The sequence below is a fragment of the Alligator sinensis genome, unplaced genomic scaffold (assembly GCF_000455745.1).
Source record: "Alligator sinensis unplaced genomic scaffold, ASM45574v1 scaffold361_1, whole genome shotgun sequence".
In the NCBI taxonomy this organism is placed as follows: Eukaryota; Metazoa; Chordata; order Crocodylia; family Alligatoridae; genus Alligator; species Alligator sinensis.
In genome coordinates this window covers 2,127,104-2,154,220 of record NW_005842007.1, presented here as the reverse complement: position 1 = coordinate 2,154,220, position 27,117 = coordinate 2,127,104, and the positions used below count along the sequence as shown (strand labels likewise).

Genomic DNA, 27,117 nt, shown 5'->3' with positions numbered 1-27,117 from the left:
GGGGGGGGGGCTCCTGCCGCTGTGCACACCCAGGAGGGCATGGGGTTGTGCCCTCAGATCTGTGCAGGGCAGGACAGGCAGGCTGTAGCTGCGGGCTGGAGCCGGGGCTGTGCCAGGCTCTTCTCAGTGGGGGCTGGGCTTGGGGCAGGCGGCAGTGGCGCTGGGAGGGGAGGTTATGGGGGGGCTACAGCAAAATTTAGGGTGAATGCAGCCCCCCCTGTAGCTCCCCTCCCAGCACTGCCCCTGCCTGCCCCAAGCCCAGCACCCACTGAGAAGAGCCCAGTGCAGCCCCAGCTTCAGCTCACAGCTGCAGCCTGCCACACCCCACCCCACCCCACACAGATAGGGGGCACACACCCCTCCCATGCCCTCTCAAGGTGCAAGCAGTTGGCGGGAGCTGCGCCCCCCCTCCCATGCCCCCTGGACAAGCTGTGGCTCCATCCCCTGCCCCACCGTGGCTGGGCAGTGTCTGCCCCTGCCCCACCATGGCTAGGCAGTGTCTGCCCCTGTCCCAGTCCCTCCCTCATTGCAGGGGATGCTGATCTGCACCCCTCCCACACCCCTTCCCTTTCCCCTCCCCTTCTACCACAACTGACTTACCAACTGTATGCAGCACTTCAAGCTGCCGGGCTCTGGTCCTTGCTGCCTGCATGCTGTGCTGCGGCTGCATACACGAATGGACATTTACAAGCCAAATTATTGGCTGCATTAAGCCAATTTCTGATGCAGCCAGTTTTCTTTATATAGGTGCCAATCTGATACCGGACCAATGTATCAGTGCACCTCTAGCTATAAGCTTTCACTGGTGACAACCTACTTCCTCAGATGCTACCAAAGTCTGTTCAGCATCTGAGGAAGTAGGTTGTCACCAAGAAAGCTTATGCCTCATTGAACCAGTTAATCTCTAAGATGTCACCCTGCCCTGGCCTTTTTTTTCTTGTGGAAGAAATATTGATGAGTGTGTATTTTAATATTACCTTTAAGCTTTCCACAATGTTGCATGAAATTTCTCCATTTTTACTGAAATTGTTGAACCATCTAAACTAGTTTGGTTACATAGTGGACTATATGGTTGCATCCAGACAAGCACGGCTGTGCGGTATGTAACCACAGACACATCTGCAGTGCCATATACTGCACATTCAGCTGTTCTCCAAGGGAGCAGCCCAGAGGATTTTTTTGACCCCTGGATACCCAGGGGTCAAAAAAATCTGCAGAAGAAAAAAGCAGTGGTGCACACAGTGGCATCATGTGCTCCCCAAAGGTGGAGCTTGGAGCAGCTTTAGTTGCTGCTGCAGCTGCAGGAGGCACCCAAAACCCCAAGTAAAGCAGCTAAAACAAGAGCAGGGTCAGTCAAAAGCAATTGACCACAATAAATGAATCCTTGGATAGTGGATTTAGATCCTCAAGTCAAAATTGATACCTAGCTCTAACACCTCTGAACTAACCTCAAGATCTTTCTCTTTTTTTTCCCAGAACCATCTTTGCTTGGATTATGTTATATCTAAGTTGCACCCTCTCCCTTATAATGAAATCAGTATACGAGACTAGGAAGCAACTCTAAAAACAGGGATTGAATTTTGAGTGGTAACTGAACCTTACATCATGTTATTCATCAAAGTCTTTCAGTCAGAAAATGTCTCTCCTTATGTACTGATTGCAGAAGCCTTAAACTGTAAAATTTTAGACCAATAGCTATTCCTTGTGTCTTAAGTACTGGTGGAGAAATGAATTCCTACCAAAGCAATCAAGATGACTTTATTGTCAAGATGAATGATGAGACTTTCTCAGCTGTTTTTAAAATAGATTGTAATTGTTAAATGCTTAAAATAAAGTACACCAATATATTAATAAACTCAGTTAAACAGTATTGGATAAATTCTGGCTGTGCTGACGTCTGCTGCAAAACTTTAGTTGGCCTAGGATTTTTTCCATGTCCTTTGGAAACTAATAAATTCAATGTAATTGATCTTCCCATGTTGTAACACTTTTATATTCGTCTCCCCTTGACTTGTTTTCTGACCGTGACTTTGTATTGTTTACGTGAATTTTTTAAAACCATTTTTAAAACTCAAAACTGTTCAAAATTTCACATTAAATATTCCCCTATGATGTATAATGAACTGATAGAATTTTGCTCTTGATTTACAAGAGCATATGCCACTTCAGTAATATTGGGTGATTTAGTTCAGAAAAACAGTATGACCAAGAAAATTAATAGTTTTTAAGCAGACATGTCTCTTAATTTGTTTTATTCTGAGCTTACCTTCAAAAGGTAAAAAGGAATGTATATGGCCTTAAGTAAATAGTCTTTTTTTTCTCTCTCTCAACTTTTCATGCCATTTGAAGTAACACATTTAGAAAGTCTTTGTTCTTCCACACATGCAATACTAAGTTAGTAACTGAATAGTTTGGTTCTGTGACAACCAGTGACTATACTGTAACGGTGAGTGATTCATGAAATGAAAAGATTTGAATGTGTACACTGACAAGAAGTACAGTTTTGGCTTTCTGTGGGACTCGTACACTAATTCATTAACTTCTTATATTTTCTTTGAAATGGTACAATCCTTGACAACAGATTTAGGATAATTGGAAGATGGTTTGAAGTAATTTACATTTCTGGAAGTCAGTAAATCTTCATATTCACACCTTCAGCATTTTTTATATAGGTCTGTAAAAAGAAAAAAAACAAATATATGGCAAAATCAGTATCAATTTATATTTGTCAGGTCAATTATATGCTACATTTAACTAATATTTATCATCATTATTGATCAAATATTAGTCCTTTCAGGGGGAAAAATGAAAACTGTTAACCACAGTCAAAATTTAGTGTTTATATGTGAACACAGTTCGTGTTTGAGAGAAGCTAAAATGATGAGGTTACATACTCAGCAAAGTTACTGACTTAGAAGGAGACAGCTTATAGTTTAACATTTTGGTTTTTTTATAGTCTGCTTTGTAACTCTTCCCTCGCTAGTTTTATTGCAGGGAGAAAAGAGGGAAAAACTGTATTATATTTTCTCTTGTTACTTGTTTAAAGTTAAAAATTATATGCTGTAGATATGGGCATGCTAATTAAAACTATCAAGAAAATGTGTTCAGTTGATTTCATTCCATAAGTAATTCCTCTTCCTTGTCATTAACACCTTTTATATATTTGTAGATTATTATGTTTCCCTCCTGTCACTGCTTACAAAGCTATACATATTTATATATTATAATGTCTTTTTAGTTTGTTCATAAATCAACCCTTTGTCAATATTTTTTCTGGCACTCTGTTTTGCAGAGCAGAATACAATATGAATGCTAGAGTCTCCTAAAGAAGGGACTTCCTAGTCAATCAAGCAGCTGAAAATTGATTGAATTATAAATAATCATTTTGTCATAAGGTTACAATTTCCATGTCAGTCCTAATTCAAAATGGCCTTGCTTAACTTGTTTGTGGTCCTATTCTAAATTATATTACAGAGTTTCTTTTCAAGTTTCTTATTCCTGTCATTTTATAGTAAGCATCTGAGTCTGCAGTGTGAGGCTGTGAGGTTCCCGACATGGTTTGTTTTTGTTAGTTTTACCAAGTTTTACTCCTGTGTGGTACTTCCAGAACCTAAGAAGTAATTCTGATTTATCACCATTCTGTTCTTTCATGTGCTCTTTTAAGTCTACAAGTTTCCTTTTCTTCCTTTGCTACCATACTTTCCAATCTTTGTTCAAATGCGTTGTCACTGATTGTTTAAAAAAGAGAACTTTTCTGAGAGATATTTTAATTTAAAACCAAAAGTATCTGCAATTCCTCTACTTTTTGAAATACAATATTATTCATTTAAATTATCTTTTGAAGATACATTTTTGCATCTTGAGTTTTACTAAAATCTTAACCAATTCTATTTTGGCTATCAAGTTTTCTTCTTGTAGCATCGAGGTGGTGGTCTAGTGAATAGGGCCAAGAGTCAGAATATTTGGTTTGTGTTCCTAATTCTGCCACTAACTTGTATAATACCGGATGGATCATTTTTATCTCCGATTCCTCAGGTCTAAAATGTTGATGATATTCTTAGTATGGCAGTTCAATATCTATGTGAAAAAGCATGATGTAAGAACTATGTGGCATTTATGCATTTAAAAAGTCCCAACATAGTTATGGTGTATCCTTGGTTCCCAACATGTGTTTATGGCCTTCCTAAACAACTTGCCCAAGGAAAACAATGTCTAAAAAGAGCAAAGATCTTCTCCCATCAAAACTGACCAATCAAGATAAGTTATCTGACATTCCCTAGGTACTTCCTCTCATTTAAGAACATTTTTGTTCTCTTGATATACCAATTCTTTAATCTCACTAGGAATCCTGAAACCAGTTCCTTTAGTTGAAACGGACTCAATTAACATCTTTCCTTTACATGCATTCAATGCTTTCTGTCAACATCAGTTCTAGTTAGTATGCTTATCAGTTACAGTGACCTTTCTGCAGCATTTCCCTTACTAAGTACATTAAATTCAAGAGCATCTGACCACAGAAAGACAGCTTGCCTAGGAAGAGAATGTGGCTTACTCTCATACTCCCCATCTGGTGCAAGTCTTTCCACATCTTTTATTTTTTCCCCCTCTTGCCCTTCCTCTCTTTTCTTAATTGTACCATGGTATCTAGGCAGTAGCCCTTTTCGGACCCCTTCTTAAGAGGCATAGAAAGAAGTTAAGTGGTCTACTTGCATTCTAACTGCTGTGTGCTGCCTTTTACTGTTCAGCCTGACGAAGAATGTTTTTCATTCAAAAGCTTGTCTAACTCTAACCCAACACTGCAGTTCATCTAAAAAAGATATCAGCCTAAGATCCTTGCCTCCTTGAATATACACAACAGCAGGAAACTCAGTGTCCTTCCTGCCCTTTCCAAGAGCGTGCGTCAGAAAGAAATTTGCACTCAAAGGGTAACCTTGTTTGGAGGGGACAGCCTTCTTAAAGAGCATCTGGTGGAAAAAGTGGAAGGCAACAAAGAGCACCTACAGTCAATGGTGGGTGTTAGTATAGGAAAGGACTGACTTGACTTGCTATCTTGGAATCTTATATAAAAAATTGGTTCTTGTAGATGAAAGAAAACAGCAGGCCTCTATTTTGATTCAGTTGATTTTTCATCTCTAATAGAGACAACACTGAAAAAGGGTCCTAATCCTTCATTACCAGTAAAAGTTTTGTCTTGTACTCTCAAGTCATCCTCTGTCCTTGTTTTCATATAATGGAGTTTTTATTGAAAGCCATTGTCTTGGAGACAAAAGGAAACTCTTAAGTGAGATCTTTGTATAGTAAGAAAAATACATTTGATGGGATTTCATTTTCAGTAAGAGCAAAAAGTAGAGGGCGATACGTTTATAGAAAGCTGTTTTTTCCATAGGTAGGCTGATGCATTTGCACTGCTTAGAGGTTTTTGTAGATGTAATTATTACTGCCTGGAGAGAGATTTCTCCATTTGAGTCAGCTGCAAAATTCTGGCCAATTTTAGAAAAAGTAATAGTTTTTGCTAACCAAGATTGCAGGTACCAATTTAATCTATGAATTGTTGAACTGGGTGGGATTGGAAATTATAGTGGAGCTAAATTCTTCGTGGCACACCCTCTTTATACTAGCATTCCTTCAAGTTGTGCCTTTATGAAGCCAGGTATTTTTAAACAGGCATTTAGAGGGGCTGGAGATAATACTCATATTTGCAGGAAATCTAATGCTATGGTTTGTCCCTGTATCAATGGAACTTCAGCCTCAGTTCTTATTCTTTTCAAGAGGTGAAAGTTATTTGATATGGACTGAAGGCAGTTCTTAAATCTCTTTTACACAGTCAGCCTAAAGTACAGTGATAAATCTCATGTGTAAAGCTTGGTTAGAAGATTTTACACTAGCATATCACAAATGTCATGCAGATGAATATTATAAGGGTCTCAGGCAACATGTCTTGGGAACCTCACTGTAATGTCAGGTTCTCTGAGATGCTTTTGCTTGTAGAAGTGTGTTACAGATTTACAGACTGCTCATATTACCCTGTATTTTAATGGGGGGTTGGGAGGGGTGTTGTTATTGTACCTGAGCCTGGGAAGTAGTAGTGCGGCTACTTTCTGTCTCCTCTCTGCCTTCTCTTTAAATATGTTAAAATAAAAAACCTTCTCCAAGCCTGGATGAAACACATTTTGGTAAAAAATAATCTGAATTCGCCATTAATGTTATTAATTCATTAATAAATTTTTGAAGGCCTGAAAGGCAATCAGATGCTGCCTTGCCTTGCCTTGTGCCTTTGAAAATCTCACTTGCCCGTTATTTTTTTTTTTAATCAGGTTTGTCTCCAGATTCAAATTAAATAGACACTCCAAGGAATAAGCTTTCACTATACTTTCATGGTTATTCTATAAACTAATAAATGTGCATTCTGTATGCTCATGCCAAGAATTGATTTGATGTATTTTATTGATTTGTTTTAAATGCTACTATTACTATTCACTTCATGCTGTAACTAATGAGATAATCACTGTAATGTAGCAACCTAAGAAGGGTATCTAATACAGTACTCACATTGTCCCTGAATAACTGCCCTTATAGCCTCTTCGGTGTCAAAGTTTCTTCAGAAAGAAATATAAGGGATTATAAAGGACATAGCTTGTATAGTATAATCTGCACTTAAGAACTTTAGAGGTTACTCCAGTAATATCAGTTTGCTAAGATTTCCTTTCTTAGATGCACTTTATTGTACAAATTCCATGCTCTTTTAATCTTGTACAGCTTAATACTTAATGTTATATATTTGCAACGTTTGGCGGTTTACCAAAATCTGTATTTTATTATGGTCTTTGGAACTTGAATATCTTCAATGTGATTAGGTCAGCTCTATTAACCTTTCAGTGTCATTGGTCAGCTTTAGCTATTTATCCCTAGAAGCCATTCTCGGTTTTTAAAATGGAAATTGCTTAATGAAATGTGTGCTAGCTGAAGTGCTTTCTCACTATTCTCTTCATTAATGATTTTATTTTAATTGCTGCAACGTGTTTAATGTGGCTTAATGTCCCCCACTTGATTATATTTGTCCAATGTTGTCCTGATTGTTATCAAATGAACTGACACAGAATAAAAAAAAACCCTGATGTAACAACAATGAATAGCAAATGTAACTGGTGGAGCACAGACTAACCTAGATTGAAAGGGGTTTAATCATTGTGGTTTTAAAGAAAATTTCATAGTGAGCAGAATTTCAGTGCCTTCAGTTTTCAGTTCCTTGCATTCTGATGAGTTTACAAGAGGTACAGGCATAAGGTCATTAAGTATGAGCTGTTCTTTGTGTTGAAGTGAGTACCAGTACATTGACATTGTCATTTTTATAATGCATATTTGTATTCTGAATTGGTTTCTAGAGAGAGGGAAATATTTCTGGTGGTTAACAATGCTAAGTATTTCACTGCTAAACTTTAGAGCAGTCAGTACATGAATGTCACCCAATAAACCTGCCGCAAAGTGAAATAATTTGATGTTTTCTATTACATATCACTCTCAATTAGTTTCTCCATGTTAAATACTGATTACCTTGGCTCCCAAGTACATTAATAACACTTTATTAGATGACACCTTTGTAACATCAAGAATTAAAACTAGTACATATAGTTTTTAATAATAAATCTAATAAAAAACAGATTAGTAGTTCTTCTTGGCCATAAGCTACCTGAAAGCACACATTTTTTAAATAGAAGGTTCAGTTTATAAATGTCCTATCAGTAAGGTGCTAAAAACGAAGTATAACTCACTAGCTCTGTAGTATATTTGTAGGTTCTTCCACATGAAGAATGGAACTGCAGATGAACTGTTGCAGTGGATAGTATATGTATGTAAACTGCTTTATGCATTTTCTCACTTGCACAAGATAGCACTCTGGCACTCAAGATTTTAAAAAATATTCTTCAGTAGTTAATGGGTATAAAAGTACTATAGAAGTTTGTGTTTTTATTGCTTATTTCGACAAAAAGAGAGCCTCTTCACAGAAATAAGGAGACATCATTTCCGGTACAGGTTCCAAAGCAATGAAGTAAAAGCAGACTGCTGTAGCTAAATGTGTAAATCAGTGTTTTACAGAAAAAGAAGACTTGATACTTTAATGAAACATTTCATTTTCATTTTTAAGACAATGATACAAAGAGGAATAACAGTTAATTATTGGGGTGGGAAGACAAAGTATTTAACAATTTCACTTTAACTAAATATATTGCTATAATCAGGTAAAGTTACTAAATGAAGCTTTTTCAACATTTAAAAATGTAGTCTGAGCCTAGAACTTTCATAGCAGTTTTAAAAATTAGAAAAATAATCTATCATAGATGACAATTTGCAACAATTTTACTGAAATGATAAAGAAATAATTGGTTCTAATAGAAATGCATTCTGAATAATTCTATAAATAGTTTCATTTTTGCTTATTCTAGTAAAAAAAATACTTGGAAAATATTTACACAAAATACAAAATGTGTGAAGGTTACTTGTCTAACAGGTCTTTGGAAATGGTGCACATAAATAAGGAACCGTTTTTGTTCACTCATTGAAAGCGCTCACCGCACAGCCCTGTCAAATTCCAATGAATCTGCAAATTCTGCTAAATACCTTGTCACAGACACAAGAAAGAAGGATCCATAATGTATTCCCTGGATGTCCCTCTGGGTTTCTGGTTGGCATTAAGTGAACTTGAATAATGATTCAGTTTTGATTCAGCTGAGCTGTTTGATAAATGTTGAACTCTTACTCTGCTTGTGAAAGGTTACGTTCTACAGTTAAATTGTAAATTGAGAGAAAACATATAGCCCTTTGAAGATTTTGAGTAGAACCTCGGGGATCAGGGGACATGAGCACTATTAAAGAAAATCATACTTTCTCTCAAGGCAGTTTCCTTGGTATATTAAAAATCAGTAAAATAAAAGTCCAATAAATATGTATCAAACCCTAAAATTCTATTTTTCTAAAAAATACTTTGCATGTTGGCAGTGCATTTTATCTGTTGATCTCTGAGATTTTTGGCCAATGTGACAAAAATTTACTGTCCCCATTTTTACAGATTAAGAGACTGAAGCAGAGGGTTGCTAGCACTGAATAGTGTGTTGAGTGATAGAGTTCCGAATGGAAATCTGGATGAAAGTGTTTATGTCCACATTCAGATATCTGCCTGCTGTTTTAAATTTTTTTGCAAGTATCCATGCTGTATGGTAGGATAAAAAACTTGGCATTTTTAAAGTACATGACATGGGGAAGCAACACCAGTAAACCAGCTGGAGGTGCTACTTGGAAAATAAACATAGTTCTAAGTAATTTAATAAGCAAAACTATAACATACTATGGAGACTAACCAACTGTATGCAGCACTTCAAGCTGCCGGGCTCTGGTCCTTGCTGCCTGCATGCAGCTCCTAGCTCCTCTCATACTATGGAGATGAATAAAGTTTACATAACCCTCACTATAGAGTTAGTAAGTTCCAGTTGTGCAGCGATCATGACAGTGGGGTGAAACTTTCCATGAAAACTCTGAATGTTTGTATGTTGGGAAACTTAATTTTGGCTGTCATTAAAAAGTAACTGAGCCCCGTTTAGGAAAACAACACCAAATATGTAGATCTACTTCTGTGCAATGTTTGTTAAAAACACGTGTATTTTAATGTATACATCTTTGTGCCCAAAGCACTGCCCAGTCAGTCCCTTATTCCTCCCCCTCTACCTTACTATTTCCTTTATATGGCAGCCTTTGGGAAGTGCTAGTGTAGAACTTCAGGATGTGATGATAGTATTTTCTTTTATGTTTTGAGCATTGAAACCATTAGTGTTACTGTTCTCTCATCTGCATCTAAGGTCTTGGACAGGCATTACATTTCTAGTGGGAGAATTGCTGCTCTCCTGTTCTCCTGATAATGCCAGTCTTCAACATTTGTTCATTTTCTTGTAGAGAAAACATGCCTATCTGTGAGGGAGAACTTCCACTGATATGTGGATGATCTCTGCGTGAGAGGGTCTCTCACTTGGATGAACTCCTGTACACTTCCACTCAATGACTGGAGGAGTTAAGAAATATCTCCCCCTGTGCCTTCCCCAGAATGAGGGGACTCAATACTTTCCTCGCAGTTCAACTCCTCTGATCCCAGTCTGGGAAAGGTGTCAGGAGCAGGGAAGTGAAGGCCTTTTTTAGGCTGGAATGCCTGTACGTTCCATCTCATAAAGATTTCTGAGCAGAAACAAACACTTGTCCATGGCCTACGTTACCATTCATTAAACTGAGTAGGACACACCTGAGAGCTATTGTTTCAGCTTCTCTATCAATGTAAAGTGATATTACTTCACAATGAAAACGTACCCTATGGGTGAAACAGTCGTCACCATAAACATTTTTATCACAGCACAGAGTGAAACCGAACAGATGTCCCTACCTTCTGTTGTGCCACAAATGCTCAAATTTGTGGCCACAATAGAAGGTAATGATAAACTGAAGTGCTCTGTTGGGGCGGATGTCTGTTTGTTTATGGCAGAAAAGCACAGGCAGCCTGAAGGTGCCCATGTTCTCCAGCTGCCCCTGGCAGGGGCTCCAAGGACTTGAGGAGCCCAGTCCTGGGCACTCTGGGAATTACGAGGCAGAATTTCGCCCTCAAATCGTGGCGTGCTTGCTTTCCTTGCTTGCCAAGATGTATCCCAGGGATGTCAAGGGACACACTGACATTGAAGTCAGAGCATATTTCAATTTTAAGATTTTTTTTCCACACAATCAGAGCTAAAAATTTAGTGAAATCTCTGACTGAGCAGTTTTGATACATCTTCATGCCTTGACTCCCCAAAATGGGGTAGATTAATTAAATGTAAATGTACTATGTTAGTTCTTAGCCTTTTCCTGATGTTCTAAAATGGTCATGTGAAAAAAAAAAAAACCTAGATCAAGAAAAATAAAACAAGTAAGCCCTAGGAAATCTATAACAGCAACAAAAACTACATAAAAAAGGAAACTCATGCCAAATTGAGGGGTGCAGCATATTAAGCAGAAACGAATCCCTCTGGAAGCTATGTTCAGGATATTTTTGGATACTAATTAAAGTTATGAAGTTGAGAATAAAAGAAAATGACACGTTGGAAGAGTGTAAAGTAGAAAAGTATTTTAATATTTATTTTGGTAATGCCATTTGGACAAGTATGCTGGGAGGCAAATTAGAAACTGATTTAGTTTGGGTCTGACTTGAGAAATGTTCTTCCATTCTCTGAAAAGACTTATGTTAGGTAATTTCATCAATATCACAAGTTTAAGTAGGTTGGGAACCAAAATAAATTGGGAACAATTGCAATGCTTAAAAGTTAGGATTAAAAAGCTAGTTTGATGTACTGGAAAGGCTTACTCAGTGAATTTAGGGGGAAAAGTCTAGTAGTTTGCACCCACCCTTTTTTACTTTTATTCTGTTAAATTGGAAGAATGCTCTGAAATAATCAGGGTAGTTTTTAATCACAATTCTATTTTCTAAAGTGTCTGCTGCATCAACCAGCTGTGTAGCATCTTCAAATTCAGTAAGTGTATGCACAGTTCCATATTCCATCTCATTTATGAAGGTATTGAAAAGTATTGGATCTAGGGCATACTCTTAGAAACCCACTCGATATAGATCTCTTCCCAGCTCGACTTTGAGCCTGGTGCTTTGTGCGTAGATCTTATAGACCGTTCATTTTGGCTATATTTGTAACTGTCCGCATTTGCCTTTTAAATATTTTAAATGATTTGATCTTCGAGTTAATTCAACCTGAGGGGAAAAAAGTAGTGTAATCATAGGCTAGAAACAGATGTCCATGGAGCACGATCAGCTGTGCTGTGGTATGTTGCAGTACTGCTGATCATGCTCCACAGATGTTTACAGATGTTGACGGGTTTTGCGCCCCCATCTGGGGTGCATCTGCAAGCAATAGGGAAACCGCCTGCTTACAGATCTACTTTCCTGTGTTGCGGAGTGAGGGACTGCCCTGCAAGAATCCCTTGTGCATACCAATACTATATTCCAACACGGGGCAGGTGTCTGCAAGCAGCAAACTCCTGTTTTCACACATGTGCACCATGTCAGGGTAAGCCCCAACTTCCCCACTTTCCAAGATGTGTCCCCTGACATCCCTGGGATGCATCTGGGCAAGCAAGGCAGGCACTCCCAAGGCTTGAGGGGCCAAATTCTACCTGGTAATTCCCAGACTGCCCAGGACTGGGCTCCTCAAGTCCTTGGAGCCCCTGCCAGGGGCAGCTGCAGAACATGAGCAACTTCAGGCTGCCTGTGCTTTTCTGCCATAAACAAACAGACATCCGCCCCAACAGAGCACTTCAGTTTATCATTACCTTCTATTGTGGCCACAAATTTGAGCATTTGTGGCACAACAGAAGGTAGGGACATCTGTTTGGTTTCACTCTGTGCTGTGATTTTTCATTGTGAAGTAATATCACTTTAGTCCTGTCTGCATTATGGGAGCATAACTGTGTCAGCAGAGCCCCCAAGTGGAGATGGTGATGTCTGACATGCTTTTTAGGCTAGCTTAGCTGCTGCACCTGCTCAAATGTCACAAGCTAAGCTAAGCTAAGCCTTTTTTCATCAGCACAGCTGTGTCTGCCAAGGATTTTGCCAGCAGTAGCTGCATTAATTGGGGGATGTGAACTCACAAACAGCTAATGTTGCTATGGCAGCAAAACTCTGTGTGTTGCCCAGACCATTGTTTACACACACATTGTTTCTTTTGAGAGAGGCTGTTTCAAGGAATAGCAGCTACATTTGAAAACAATACTCAGATAGATAGGTCTGTTCATATTGTTGCTTTATGTATGTGGTACTAAGATGTCTTGGGGCCACTATTCTTAGCATACTGTTCTTAGCATTATGGTAAGCTAGCTTGCATTATGAATTCTTAAAGCGTATGTAGGGGGGTATGTGCATGCAGACATGCACTCACAAACACAGGCATATTCTTTACTATTTTCCCAAGAAATTACAATATCCCAGTTTTTAACCATAAATAAAATATTTTTATCATCTCTTAAAGGTTTATAGCAAAAAAGGTCTAATTTCCTTTGAATGCAGTACAGTTTGAGGTGTCAAAATATTTTTTAAATTACTGTTTTTGTGTCAAAGACAGGAGAGAGAGAGGGAAGGTGGCTCAGAAAACTGCTAAATACATGGAGGCCCTTTTAATTTTTAGTTAGGCATTCACAGCCAGCCTGGCTGGATAGTGCAGTATGTTTGTCACTAACAGATGGTTATTTAATATTTTTTTTTTTGCAAACCACACCTAAATGAACACCAAGTGCTGAAATGAATGATTGGTTCCAAAGGCTGAGTAGTCCTTACTCAGTAACAAAACCATCACTGTCAAATTTCTGCTTGCAGAAAGAGAACAACCCCTATAGGAACTGATTGCTGATGTGGTGAAGGGAAGGGGCTTGAGAGAAGTGGTCTGAGAGCTGGCAGTGGTCTTATCTCACCAGAGGCATGCAAATGACTAAAGAAATGAGTTTTCCTACAGGATCCAATGAGATACTGAATTATTTTTTTCCCTGTTTTCCAAATGGCTGGAAAAGGGGGGGTTGTAACTTTTTTTAATCCAAAATTGTAAGAAAGCAAATAGGACATGCTCATATGAAAAAGGGTTAGCAGATAAAATGTGATTTTTTCAACTCTAACCTGTACTGCCTCTCAGGCCAGCCAGTAGGCATCATCACATTCAGTTAAGTAATCTTTCTAGTGAGAGTCAAGATAGGGACAACACTTGATTAATAGATTAAGCTTATTTTATGGTGAAGGAAGACAGGTCTTCAGTCTTGGAATACTTATGAAAATTCATTTGGGTTTCAAGCCTTAAGGGTCAGAAACTGCTTGTGGATTGCAAACTCTCTCTTCCTGCTCCTTTATGCGCATGAAGAGTCAGCCATAAAAATCTAGAGCCTTCAAAGTTTGACTATGCAGATACAAAGTCTTTTATCTTTTATGATTTTTGGGTTCCTTCACTAACTGCAAAAGGCTTTTGCCAGTAGTGCAGAGGATGAAATTATAAAAGGGAATGATTAACTATCTTTCTCTGCTGTTCAGATTCCTGGCAATCATTTTGAAGTCTTTTGATTACACTTGCCAGATAGAATTGCTGAAGAGGCATCATAAGAAGCACTAGAAAAATCTATACTACAGAATTCCCTGAGATGCAAAGGACACAGCTGTATATTGCCTCTTTGTATAAAAAAAATGTAGCTCCAATATGATGTTAACTTTAATATCATCCTTATGAAACTAATAGCTAAATCTTTAGCTAGGCAAAACCCCCCTGTATATATGTATACTCATTCAGATGCAGTCATATTGGATTACATTTTAACCACTATTCATTATTGTTAGAATTGATTTAAGCAGAAGTGTAGGTTATATATATTTGAATGCAGGCAAGCAAGTGTTGTTTCTTTCTGTCATGTAGTTCATCTTCCACTGTGCTCTTCTGGCTCTGACCATAATGAAGGCTCCCATCATAAAGTAGTGTGATAGCAGCATAAATATAGTGTAATAACAGCATGATTTAACAGCATGAATCAGCAAGTGGACTGTTCTGGCTTTCCAACTCTGTACTGCAACCCTGCTATCTCAACAGAATGTTCAAAAGTAAATGAGGTAGCATTATGATTGGAGTAGTTCCAGTCATCATAACTAGACTGAATTCATGCTTCACTGATGCTGCAAGCATGCTGTCTTGTCCTATTGCCTGCCATCTTGCTGAGTGTGTGCTACCATTTCCCTTGTGGCAGCACGATCCCTTACCAACAAGTGATATACTGTAGGTCACAAAATGTGCAACTGTAATGTAAAAAGTTGACATTTTACTTTTTATTTGTGGATTTTAATTTCCAAGAAGAGTTCAGTTGCTACGGGCCTTTCTTTATAATATTTAGTATTTTAGGGCATCTTTACACATGCTCTGGGATGGGGGGGGGGGGGGCGCCTTTTTCCCCGCTCTTGGGGGGGGGGGGGGGGGGACTTTAATTAGAGCGGCTCCGCTTTAATTAAAGCACCCACGGCATCAAGTGTATTCAGCGTCCTGTGCTTCAAAATGGTTGTGAAGGCACTTTTAAACTTGTTTGACAAGCTTTAGTTAAAGCACCCCCACTGTTATTTTGAAGTGCAGGGACACCGAATACACGACACAGGCTGCTGGAGCATGTTTATTAGCACATTCCTGCAGACTCGATTAATCTAGTCTGCTTCGTCACTTGCTCATTGGCATGCATCGGAGCAGACATCGGTGGCCTTTGATATTTACTTTTACAAAGATTTTTGGGCATCCACCTACATTTTTAATATATCCATATATCTTTTACTATCACAAAACTCTTTGCAGTGTAGAGTGTAATGTCCTGTTAATAAACACTGTATTAGATTCAAGAAAATAGATTTTCTTAATAGAATAAAAATAACTCTGCTGTGAAGCTGTGAATTACCAGAGTAGAAAACATCAAAGAATTACCGTAAGTCCTGTCTAGCTATTTGAAATGCAATTAATAGGTTTACCTATTTTTACAGAATATCACTGTTTTTCCTAAATGGTAAGCTTGTAATAGAAAAGTTATTCCTAACTCAGGTATTTTTATATATAACCCTCAAGAAGAATGATTGATAACACATTTTCTGGTTCTTCATGAATATTTTAAATTCTGTTGTTTTGTTTTTAATTATTAAAACTTGAGTATAAAATGTTACCTTTATCTATCAATGTATCTTAAGTGTGGCTTTATTTTTAACATTCAAGTTAGGATAAAATAAGAGATGGATTTCCCAGTGTCATTCAAAAGAGCTTCATTTCTCATGTTTATAACTTCATTCCTGAAAATTCAATGGTCTGATATACCAGGAAAAACTAGTGAATCTTAATTTTTTTTCTTCTTTTGATGAGATGACATTTAAAAGTAATCATTTAAAGTAAGTACCACATGACATTCTGATTAGATAATTTGCATTATACAGTGTCAATAAAACATATCTGGAAAACTCAGGCTGTCATAAAATCTGATGATGTCAAGTGTGGTCATTCAGGGGGCAGTAGTAGTTCTTATGTTGTTTATTATTTTCCTCAGTAATCCTGATGTCAGTAAAAAGCCACTGCTGATAGGACTTATAGGTGATGTTGGTTGGTGGGTGTTCAGTAATGGTGATGACAGGCTAGTCATTCAGAACAGTTTGGATCCACCTGGTAAGCTGAATATATAGCATCAGTGTATCCTAATACCAGAATCAAAATTCAGTTCTAGTGTTTACATTTGAAAAAGTTCAGAAAGCATGTAAACATCTTGCAAAATCTCCAAGGCATGTAGGAAAAAGTCTTACTCTGAGTGATTCAGAGTTTAATCTATGTGGTTGATCAAGAAGTTACTTGATTACCATAGCTAATAACAACATGCTGAAAAAAGAAGACTTACTAATATGGGCTATTTAATCTAGTAAAGAAAGACAAAACCAAGACCAACAGCTGAAATTGTAAACTAGACAAATTCAAATTAGAAGAGGCACCAGTTTTAACAGTAAGAATGACTAACTGTTAGAACAAGCTACCAAAGGAAATGGCCGATTCTCTGTCAAAAAGAGGCATATGAATAAAAGCTAAGGGCCAGTGACATACAAAGTCAGACTAAATCCTTAACTATGAAATTGTGAATCTAAAACAAGTTTCTATGGCCTTACCTGAGGAACAACTATCCTGACTGAACTAGGTATCTGGTATCACGCTTGCGCACCCTGTAACTTCACAGAACAACTGTCAGTCATACGAGCAAGTTAAAGGTAGACTAACACCTTAAAAGACCACCATTGAGATAGTCAGTGTCATCAAATTTGCAGTAGTGTCAAGCATTTCTAAAATCTGTTACAAAATTTTATTTACCAAATATATAACTATTTGAACTTGTCTATATAATTTCTGTTCAGTAGTTCTTACCATCTTTTTTCTGGTCCCATATCATATCGGTATAAGGCAACAGACTTATATTTCACAGGTTCTTAAAGAGTTCAGCTCTTAATAGTAATAGCTCCACTAAAGCTGTTGAAAATAACATAAAACCATGTTAACGTACTTGGGGGAAAAAATGAATAACCAAGTGGCTTACCAGTTAGAAGATCTGACTTATGATTTTGATACTGACATGACCTTGATCCTTGAACATGTCACTTCAGCCTCAGTGGGCACGTCTAAGCACAGCAGCTTAATAACACTGCACAGTAGTGTGCCAGGCAAAAACCATGCTAATACGCTACTGCGCAGTAAGCATCATTAAAAACCTGTGCGCCTGTGCTACTGCATAGTAGCGTAAGTTACTGTGCATTGATTTAGTTAACCAAGTTCACTTGGTAAATCAACTAAATCAACCAAGTTCACTTGATTAACCAAGTACTAACCTTAATGTGCTGTAACTACAGCACATTAATAAATACGTAGATGCACCCAGTGTTTCAGATACTCTTTTTGTAAGATGGTATACTATTAGTAATTATAGAACTGTGGAAAGCTCTTTGATATAAGTAAATTAAAGCACATTACATAATGATAAATGTTCATTGCAAACTAAAGCACTGTCGGTATCTTCTATTAATTCGCATTAGTCTTAGTGCACAGTAAGCCTTCCCCAGGAGAACATCTACACTGGATGTGTACGGGGTACAGGGCTGCCCCCACCCTGCTGTGCACCTACAGCAGCCAAGGGGAGCTCCGGGCTGGCAAGAGGCATAGAGCCAGGAGAATTCTGCTGACTGCAGTGGCAACTGTCTCCTTGCCCCATGGACATTGGGAGGGGACCTGATGTGCACAGGGTTAGACACAGCTGCCCCTGCAGTGGGCAGAGCTCTCCTGGCCCCATGCCCATCAAGACATACGGCTGCCAGCAAGCCCCTGCCAGACAGGGCTTCTCTGCCCAGCAAGGGGTTCACCAGGAGCTGCCCGAGGTTTGCGGGGGGAAAGGGCATGGGGCTCCCAGGCAGCTACCCTGCTTGGGCTCCCAGCCCCAGCCTGCCCCTGCCCATCCCCCAGAGCAGCTTTGCATGGTGCAGAGCTGGCTGCTCCAGGGGGCAGGCGGAGGCTGGGTTCTTAGCCCCTGCCTGCCCCCTGAAGCAGCCAGCTCTGCACTAGGAGCCAGGAGCTAGGACAGGGGGCAGAGAGCTCCCTAGTCCTGGTGCTGATCAGCTCCTGGCTCTTGGGGTGAGCCAGAAGCTGAGCAGAACCAAGACCGGGGCCAGAGAGCTCCCTATCCCCTGTGGCCCCCTGCTGCCTAGGCTGACCAGGAGCAGCTCCCAGTCAGCATCTACATAAGCACTACTATGTAATTACTCTATTTACTGTATTTAAAGGTACTAGCAAGCTGCACATTGGCCTAATTTACTGCGCAGTAAATGCCTTGCATATATAGACAGTGACACTTTACTGTGTAGTGGATTAGTCTACTGCGCAGTAAAGTGTCTCATGTAGACATGCTGAGTGATAGCAAGTAAGACTAAAGCAAGCAAAGCAAGCAAAATGACTACACTGTCTTACTTATTTACCAGTTCTAGTGTTTCACAAGGAAATGGTACATCTGGCCAGTACATGAATGCCACCTCATGATTCTTGTTTGAAGGACATCAGCAGCCTCAGAGGTTGGGAAGCAGCACCCAGGATTGTTGCCCAATGATTCCTCCTTTTGTATTCTTTCTCTTGATGACTTTTCATTTTTGGGTACTGTTGTTTGGTTTCTTCATACTGTTCACATTCTGCCTTATCAGCATAATCCCTTGTTTCTTTAAACATATAATGTACACACATCTTAATTTGGTCATTTTCCAGTATCTTAATTTTGTCATTCCTGGTCTCTTAATTTGGTCATTACACAAAATCCAGGGATCTCGGGGTTTGTCAGTTTACAACTGCTCATTGTGACCTGATGCTAATTTTGCGTGTTCCTATTTTGCGACAGGTTTCAAGGGAACATTGTGGTGATTTTGCTGCTGTATGTTTCCAATTTCCCAGAGTTTATTGGGAATGTTTATTTACTACTGTATGTTTCCAATGTGCTAAAGTTTATTGTTCCCACGTGCAGCGCCTGCCTGGCTCAATATGCTGTGGAGGGGCTGGGTGGGGCATGAGAGTGCTTCAGTGTGGGGCTAGCCGGCAGGCAGCCCTGCACTTGAGCACCCTTTGTGACCCAGCCAGCCCCAGTCATCGTCTACATGTGTTGCACCACAGTAAATAACTCCAACATAGAACAGGGGTGTAGGTTGTATGTAGGTGAGACCTAACAACAACTGTGCACCAGAATGAATGCACACCGGAAATCTATCAAAGACAGGAATACCCAATTACCAGTGGGGGCACATTTCTCACAAGAAAACCCCTCGCCCTCCAATCTCTCAGTCCTGATCCTCAAAGGAAACCTAAAAAACCCTTCCCAGAGATGAGCCTATGGACTCCACTCCAACCCCCTCCTGGACACTAAAAATCATGGGCTAAATATAGACATTGGATTTATGACACATTATAACCTGCCTGACAGCTGACTTCCCAGGTACTTCTCCACTAAACATCCCCATTCTCTCCCCCTTATCCAGCCTGTTTCTCACCCATGACTCCTCAGTCTACATTTTCACTGACTACCTGTCTTGTATGCATACCAGCCCAGCCTCTGGCTTCTTTACTTTTCGTTCCATCCAGGAAGAGCACACACCAACTGCTGAAACTTCCTTAGCCTGACGAAGGGTTTTTTAACCCGACAGCTTGATTAAAAATTGTTCTCCAACTATTTAAGTTGGTCTAATAAAAGATACCAGATTCACCCGAAGAACCTTGTCTCCAACATAGAACATTACTTGTGTTGGGCAGTACTATACTATGAGGGAATTAATTAGTTTACTCTGGCCTAATAGCACTACTCATGTAAACGCTGACACTGTGCTGTGGAACTAATTAGGCAACTGCAGTAAGCATCTCGTGTAGACAGAGCCCTAGACTGGCAAACGTTGATTAATTTGCTTGCTCATTTCCTATACTGCTGACAGAATAGCTACTACAGGGGCTATGCTGCTACTAGCTGTACCCCTTCCCTGCATGGTAGAGGAAGTGCATGTGTTAATACAGTCCTAAAACTACATAGGTAGAGAATATAATGGAGTGCAGCTTCTCTCTGGTGTAAATATCTCCTTTTGCTTTAAAATCCAGAAACCCCACACATAAGAAATCTGACACTGGATTTTCCAGGCAGTGGAAAGAACACCCCAGAAAGCTAGCACTCTGCTTTTGTGAACCTCTTGGCAACAATTCCCACTGTTTTTTATCCCTTTTGGTTGCTAAAAAGGAGAGATTATGCTCCAATGCTTGTACAATCTGTAGAGATTTCTTGTAGGCCATTTTATATTGGGTATGCTTTACAGAGAGAGAGTTATCAGCTGTTGTCATCTCTTAAATCAACAGTGTTTTACAGGGCAAAAGTCTGATTTTATTGGCCTGCACATTTCTAGCAAAAACATTTTCCAGTTAATTTAAGATATTTTCCCTTCATCAAGTGATGTTTACATTTATTTTCAGTAAAAGCCACAAAGGAATCTACGTGTTTTCTCTATTTCAATAAAAAACCTTTTTTTCAGGAACAAAGAAAAACTGCTGTACTTCCTGAGCAATTTAAATGACCTGCTCAACTAAATGTACTGGCAGTGCTTCCATTTAGTTAGTAATTCACAGCTGTCACTGGAGACACCTCTCTCTAAAGAAAACTGTTTTCCTTCCATGTTTATTTCTTCAGAAGAAACTGCTGAATAACAATGTCAATTATTGGCCTTATAAGTGTGTAACCCTGAGAAGACGAAAAATCACAGGAGCCTGTACACTTGACTACCAAATTCAATCAAAACTGCTGATAAGAGAACAAAGAGAAACCAAAAGCTTTTGGAACAGGGGCAGAATAATAGGATGAAGTGACACATGCTTTTCTTTGAGAGAAGCAGATGGAGGAGGATTAATTTTCTTTTTTATTTCTTTCACTGCTCTGTCTAGTCTCTTATGACTTGCTAAATGCTGGTGCATGTAGATTTTGTTATCTTACAACAGAATTGTCACACTGCAACAGCAAGACAGTAAAAAATAACAAGGATTATAATGCTTATTGTTTTGTCATCTAGTTGTAAACAAATTGGATTTAAAATCCTTCCTGAAATGCCATTATAACAGATTGACTATTGTTGTTATAACCCCTAGTTAGTTCTTCCAGCTGCTGTAAAGCGGAAGAACTTTTCACATAACAGCTCATCTGCTCTCTGTAGTATGTGTTTTTGTATTAGACATCCCCATACAAAATATATTTGGTATTTCATTTTGCCCTGATTTTATTCATTTTTTTCATACTTCTATAAGTTTCATGGTAGTAATGGCTACCTGCAGTCCTTAGGCTGATATGCACCAAGCTTGTACCTAAATGTTTCTTTGTTTAGGACAGCTCTTAAGCACATGCTTAGCTTAGGTTAGTAGAGAGAGTTCTTAATAGCTCAAGAGTGAATAGTCCCCATAAGAGAGATTGAGAGCTCTGGACCTGATTTTCAAAAGAGCCCCAGCTATTGAGGCATTAACACAGTCCTTGCTTATTTTGCTGGGAGTTGGGAACCTAATTTCCATAGGCTCCTTTGAAAACTTATACCATTATAAATTATCTCATTTAGGGTCAGTTCTGCATACCAGCCACTATATACTGATTTGCATTATATCCTTGACATTAAATAGGGATCACTTTATAATTAGATAACAACAAATGAAACAAAAATATCAGTAATAAATTATATTAAATACAAGTACCACATCTTTGGATTCAATCCACAACACTTCAGTATTTGGTTTTAATTAACCTTTTTGATATGCATCAGGAATTCCACATATCCGTGGGAAAACACTTTATTTGATTAAAATTCTATCCTTTTAAATGCGAAGTCCCATATGCCTGTTGGAAAAGAATGCTTTCCTTCCCTCCCTCCCTCTCTCCCTCCCTGCCTCTTGCTTTGGATGAGTGTTCCCATTTAAAGTTTGGGTTTACAGATGGCCAACAAGGGAAATTACTTAAGATTAGTAGACTAAAGTCTTATTTATGCCACCAAACTCTCTTAAGAAATCAGTCTGGCTTGAGTAACTATCATTTAACGCAATTTATTGTTTCTTCAGAGTTAAAATGCTTACATCTTTTGGATGCAGGTGTTTGATTTTCAGTGTTATTAATGTGCTAGCATTTATTAATGTGGTCGTAGTATTTACCCGTAGCCAAATTCTGTTCTTAACAATGGAAGTCAATGGGAGAAGGGGCCTAGAGGCATAAGAGCAAGTGAATGTAGTACCCAGCTCCTTATTTCAATGTACAGGTGTTTTGTACTTTAATGTTTTGCAAACATTTATTTTCTCCATTCAGCATGGGGAGAAAAAACTCCTCATCTTGGATTCAGGTACAAGCCAGGCATCAGCTGCTGGTGCTTCTGTATAAGGCCAGGGTGATTCATGTGGCATGGTAGGGGGCATGTGGGGAATGGACATGGGGGAAGGGTGGGGAGGACGGGAGTATGGGGAAGAGGTGGGTGGAGGAAGGGGAGCATTGGCTAAGGATCACATGGAATAGGAGGATGCAGGGAAGGGGCACATGGAGCAAGAGGAAGCATGGGAAAAGGGCACGTAGTGGCAAGGAGAGTTTCTGTAGCTGTGGCACAGATTTGTGCTGGAGCCCGAGCCACAGCCATCACTACTGCTTGGCCAGGCCAGGTAGCCTGTACCCCTGGCAGAGACGGACAGACCCAGAGCAGCTGCAAAGGTAAGGGGGAAGGTACCAGAGAGGGGCAAGTGGAAGAAGTTGAAGGCACTGTGTAGTGGGGGTTCTCTCCTTGGTCTTTACTATTGTTTCATAACTAAGCTGGTTGTGGACCTCTACTTCATTCCCCTTATTATAAACCAATTCTAAATTGGTACATTCTCATTATAAACTAATTATAAAATTTCATTTTCCTTATTTATAAACCAGTTATAAATCAGGCTCCTGCTGAGGTGGTTCTTTCTGCACAAGTGTCACCACACCTGAGCCATATCAAACCCTATTTACACCTTCAAAATAAACAACAGGTCATGTATATAGAGACTGTATTTGCTTTTGGTCATGTTGAGCCATTAGGGTCAACCTCCCATATGAGGCAATGGAGAGGTTGCTTCATCACAGAAGTAGCCTGAGGTTAATGGGGGCTCGGCATGAGGGAACAAGTGGCAAGGGGAACAAGAGGTGCAGGACATACTACTGCACCCCAGCTGCTGCCATCCCTGCCACTGCTTTCCCTGTGGCAGTGGTCAGGGGGATGAGTTTAAGACAACCCTCCAATAACTAGATTCTAATTTATAATTTTCCATGGTTAGGATCTAATTATTGGGGGTTTGCCTTAAATCTGAAGTCATTTTGGATACAGGTAAATATGAATTTCAAGAAATTCTCTTTTGTAGTATCTGCTGCTGCTATTTATAGTCTGTTAATTATGTCTGCTCTCCACTTTCAGTTACACGTTCAGTTTATTTTGCAGTATAGTGTTCAGGTGAAGGTGAATAGCATAGAAATGAGTGCCTCGGTTCTGCCAGTTCTTAGCTTCAAACACAATGAGATTTTTAAATATAATATTGGGTTCATCTTTAGAGGTGATTACAAAATTGGAAGGGGTTTTGCATGGGGAAAAATAACTTTTTTGACTCAAAAAAATGGAAAACAGAAAAGTTTCAGGTGAAAGATTTCTCTCTCAAAGAGCAAAAATAATTCTTCCTATAGCAGGAAATGCTGACAAGGTATCTATTTGTGTTTGTAATTCTCATGGAATTTGAGTCTCATGTCTGCTATTTGCTAACTATAGAGCCAGAGCTCCCATTTCTGTCATGCTATTCCCTCCTTGGTCTTTACTCTTGTTTCATAACTAAGCTGGTTGTGGACCTCTACTTCATTCCCCTTATAAACCAATTCTAAATTGGTACATTCTCATTATAAACTAATTATAAAACTTCATTTTCCTTATTTATAAACCAGTTATAAACCAAGCTGAATAACAAATCTTGGTCCTCTCCAATTTGCATCTGCTCTGGGCTGTGGAACTTTTCTTGTAATAACCAAGCGATGCATGTGTGGGGTTGTCTTGGATTTCTGGTTCTTGCTTTTCACAGCCCACTCCAGGCATTGCTTCTCCTAAATCATCTCCTGTCGAACATCTTCCAATCCTGCAGTTTCCCTAGGCAATCTGTTCTATTGCCTTAGTTTTCTAACAATGAAGTAGTTTTTTTCCCTGATACCCAGTCTAAACCTACTTTGTTGCAATTTCAAGCCTTTTTATGGCAGCCCTTCAGATATTTGAAGATTGCCATCATATCCCTCCTTAATCACATTTTTTTGCAAGCTTAACATACTTATTTCTTTGAACCTCTTCTCATGTGGCTTGTCTTCCAAGCCTTTGAATATTTTTGGACTCTAACTTCTCCACATCCTTTTAAAATGCAGAGTACAGAACTGCACACAGTCCTCTAGAGGCCTAACCCGTGCTGAGTAGAATGGCACTAACATCTTGCATGTCTTATACCTGACATTCCTGCAGATGCAGCTCCAAACTATATTCACTTTTTTTTGCAACTGCATCACATTTCTGACTCATGTTGAATCTGGGACTGACCAGGAACCCAGGTGATATCTGTCATGATACCATCCATACAGCTATCTTCTATTTTGTATTTGTGCTTTTGATTATTCATCTCTAAGTGTAGCACTGTGCATTTTTCAGCATCAAACTTCATTATTCCTAGCACAGCTTTCCAGTCTCTCAAGACCCTTCTGAATTTATACTCAGTACAAGGTCTATACCAGTGAAGGAATACCTCAAGAGGCTGGACACCTTCAAGTCACCTGGTCCTGACAGCTTGTACCCCAGAGTACTTAAGGAGCTGCCAGGGATCATAGCGCAGCCACTGGCAAGGATATTCCAGAACTCACGGTGCTCAGGTGAAGTACCTGAAGATTGAATGAAGGCCAGTGTGGTGTCTATCTTCAAGAAAGGAAGGAAAGTAGATCCAGGGAACTACAGGCCAATCAGCCTGACCTCAACCCCTGGAAAGACTTCGGAAAAAAATATTAAAGAGACCATTCTAGACAAGCTGGCTGATGGCAACATCCTGAGGCACAGCCAGCATGGGTTTGTTGCAGGTGGGTCTTGCCTGACCAGTCTCATTTCCTTCTATGACCAGGTGACATATCACCTGGATAAGGGAGAAGACATTGACACCATATCTGGACTTTTAAAAAGCCCTTTATCTGGTGTCCCATGATCTCCTCATGGAAAAACTGGCCAACTGCGGCCTCGACTACATCACAGTCCGATGGCTGGGGAATTGGCTCCAAGGTTGGACCCAGAGAGTGGTAGTCAACAGAAGTGAATCATCATGGTGCTCCATGACCAGTGGTGTACCCCAAGGCTCTGTCCTCGGACCTGTACTCTTTAGCGTCTTTATTAATGATGTGGACACTGGTGTCAGAGGTGGACTGGCCAAGTTTGCTGATGACACCAAACTTTAGAGTAAAGCATTGGAACAAACGGGGCTCCCCAGCTAGCCACAATGCTAGGCTCCTCACTTGCCTTTGGGCATGCCTCCCACCTGACTCGTCCGCCACACCTTGTTCTTATTAATTACAATGTTAATTAAGCGGGAGGCTGCCCATTTTATGCCCCGATGCCAGGGGGTGCTATCTGCGGCTCCGAACCTCCCCTACACCACAGCCCATGCCTCAAAGATGGCATCCAGATGACAATATGCTCCCGGCCTACAGCTGGAACAAGTTTAGACCTCATCCAGCCTCAGACACATACTCATACCGCCCTCCTCTTCCTCTCACTAGGGCCTCATACTCCACCCTCTCTCACAGGGTCTCTTTCTCGCATAGACAACTTATACTGCCTTGCTCCCTCTTGGAGCGGGCCCCTTAGGCTTTACCTAGTTCGTACCATGGGTGGCAGATGTACCGTCTTTTGGGCCTCTCCCATGACCCTCACCGGGGTAGTGGCCAGTCAGTTACCCAACTAGATCTGAGCTTGCTCTGGCCCCTTCCAGGGGCAACTCTATACATATAAATATACTGGGCTCTCAGCCCTTTGGATTTCCCCCCTTCGCTGGGGCTCCACATCTCCAACCCCTCACTGGGGCCATCCCCTCACTGGGGGTCCTCATTTCCTCCCCCTCACTAGGGCTCCACACTGCCCCCTTCACCTGGGGCTCCACACAGTCCCCTTTACTTGGGGCCACAGGGCTTTCCTTCCCAGTGGGCTCAAGTGGCTGCAGCCATGCCTGGCCCCCACTCCCCTTCCTCAGGTTCTTGTACCCCACAGGGCTCAGGTGGCCTCAGCCGTGCCTGGCCCACTACCTCCAATGTTGCAAGACTCACCCGAAGGTGAGGACTAGGGTTAAGGTGCCCTTACCTCCCTTTCACTGGGGTGATCACTGGCCTGGCATTTCCTGGGGGCTCCCGCGCCACTGAGAGGCCCACCAAGCCACCCACTTCTGGCAGGGTGCAGTTTTAGGTCATGCCCAGGACCAGGAGCCTCCTAGCTATCCCCTACAGCTCCTCCCTTACCTCCAGGATTTCATAGACATTAGGGCTGGAAGGGACCTCAGAAGATCATCGAGTCCAGCCCCCCCGACTGAAGGCAGGAAGTCAGCTGCAGTCATAGGATTCCACCAAGATAAGCATCCAATTTTTTATTGAAGGTGTTCAATGTAGGTGCTTGAACCACCTCCGATGGCAGGCTATTCCATACCTCGGGGGCTCAGACAGTAAAGAAATTCTTCCTTATGTCCAGCCTGAAACGGTCTTGCTGGAGTTTATAACCGTTCGACCTCGTCATCCCTTGGGGCGCTCTGGTGAACAAACGTTCCCCCAGATACTGGTGGTCACCCCTGATAAACTTATAGGTGGCCATCAGATCACCCCTGAGCCTGCACTTTTCCAGGCTAAAGAGCCCCAGGGCTCTCAGCCTGTCATCGTAGGGTCTGCTTCCCTGACCTCTGATCATGCGCGTGGCTCTTCTCTGGACTCTCTCAA

General features: G+C 40.4%; 1 protein-coding gene across 2 annotated transcripts in view; it reads left to right on the top strand.

Moving 5' to 3' along the window:
* Positions 1 to 27,117, top strand: part of LOC102372465 (TBC1 domain family member 22A-like) — a 172,356-nt gene that overhangs the window by 115,162 nt on the left and 30,077 nt on the right. The window contains exon 3 of one of the 2 annotated variants that reach the window (XM_006021798.2): positions 1,477 to 3,092. The exons of the other annotated variant lie outside the window; for it this stretch is intronic. Within the exon in view, the coding sequence (XP_006021860.1) occupies positions 1,477 to 1,551 (75 nt within the window). The 3' untranslated portion in view covers positions 1,552 to 3,092. Of the gene's footprint in view, positions 1 to 1,476; positions 3,093 to 27,117 lie in introns of those variants that run through there. 2 annotated transcript variants of the gene reach the window in all.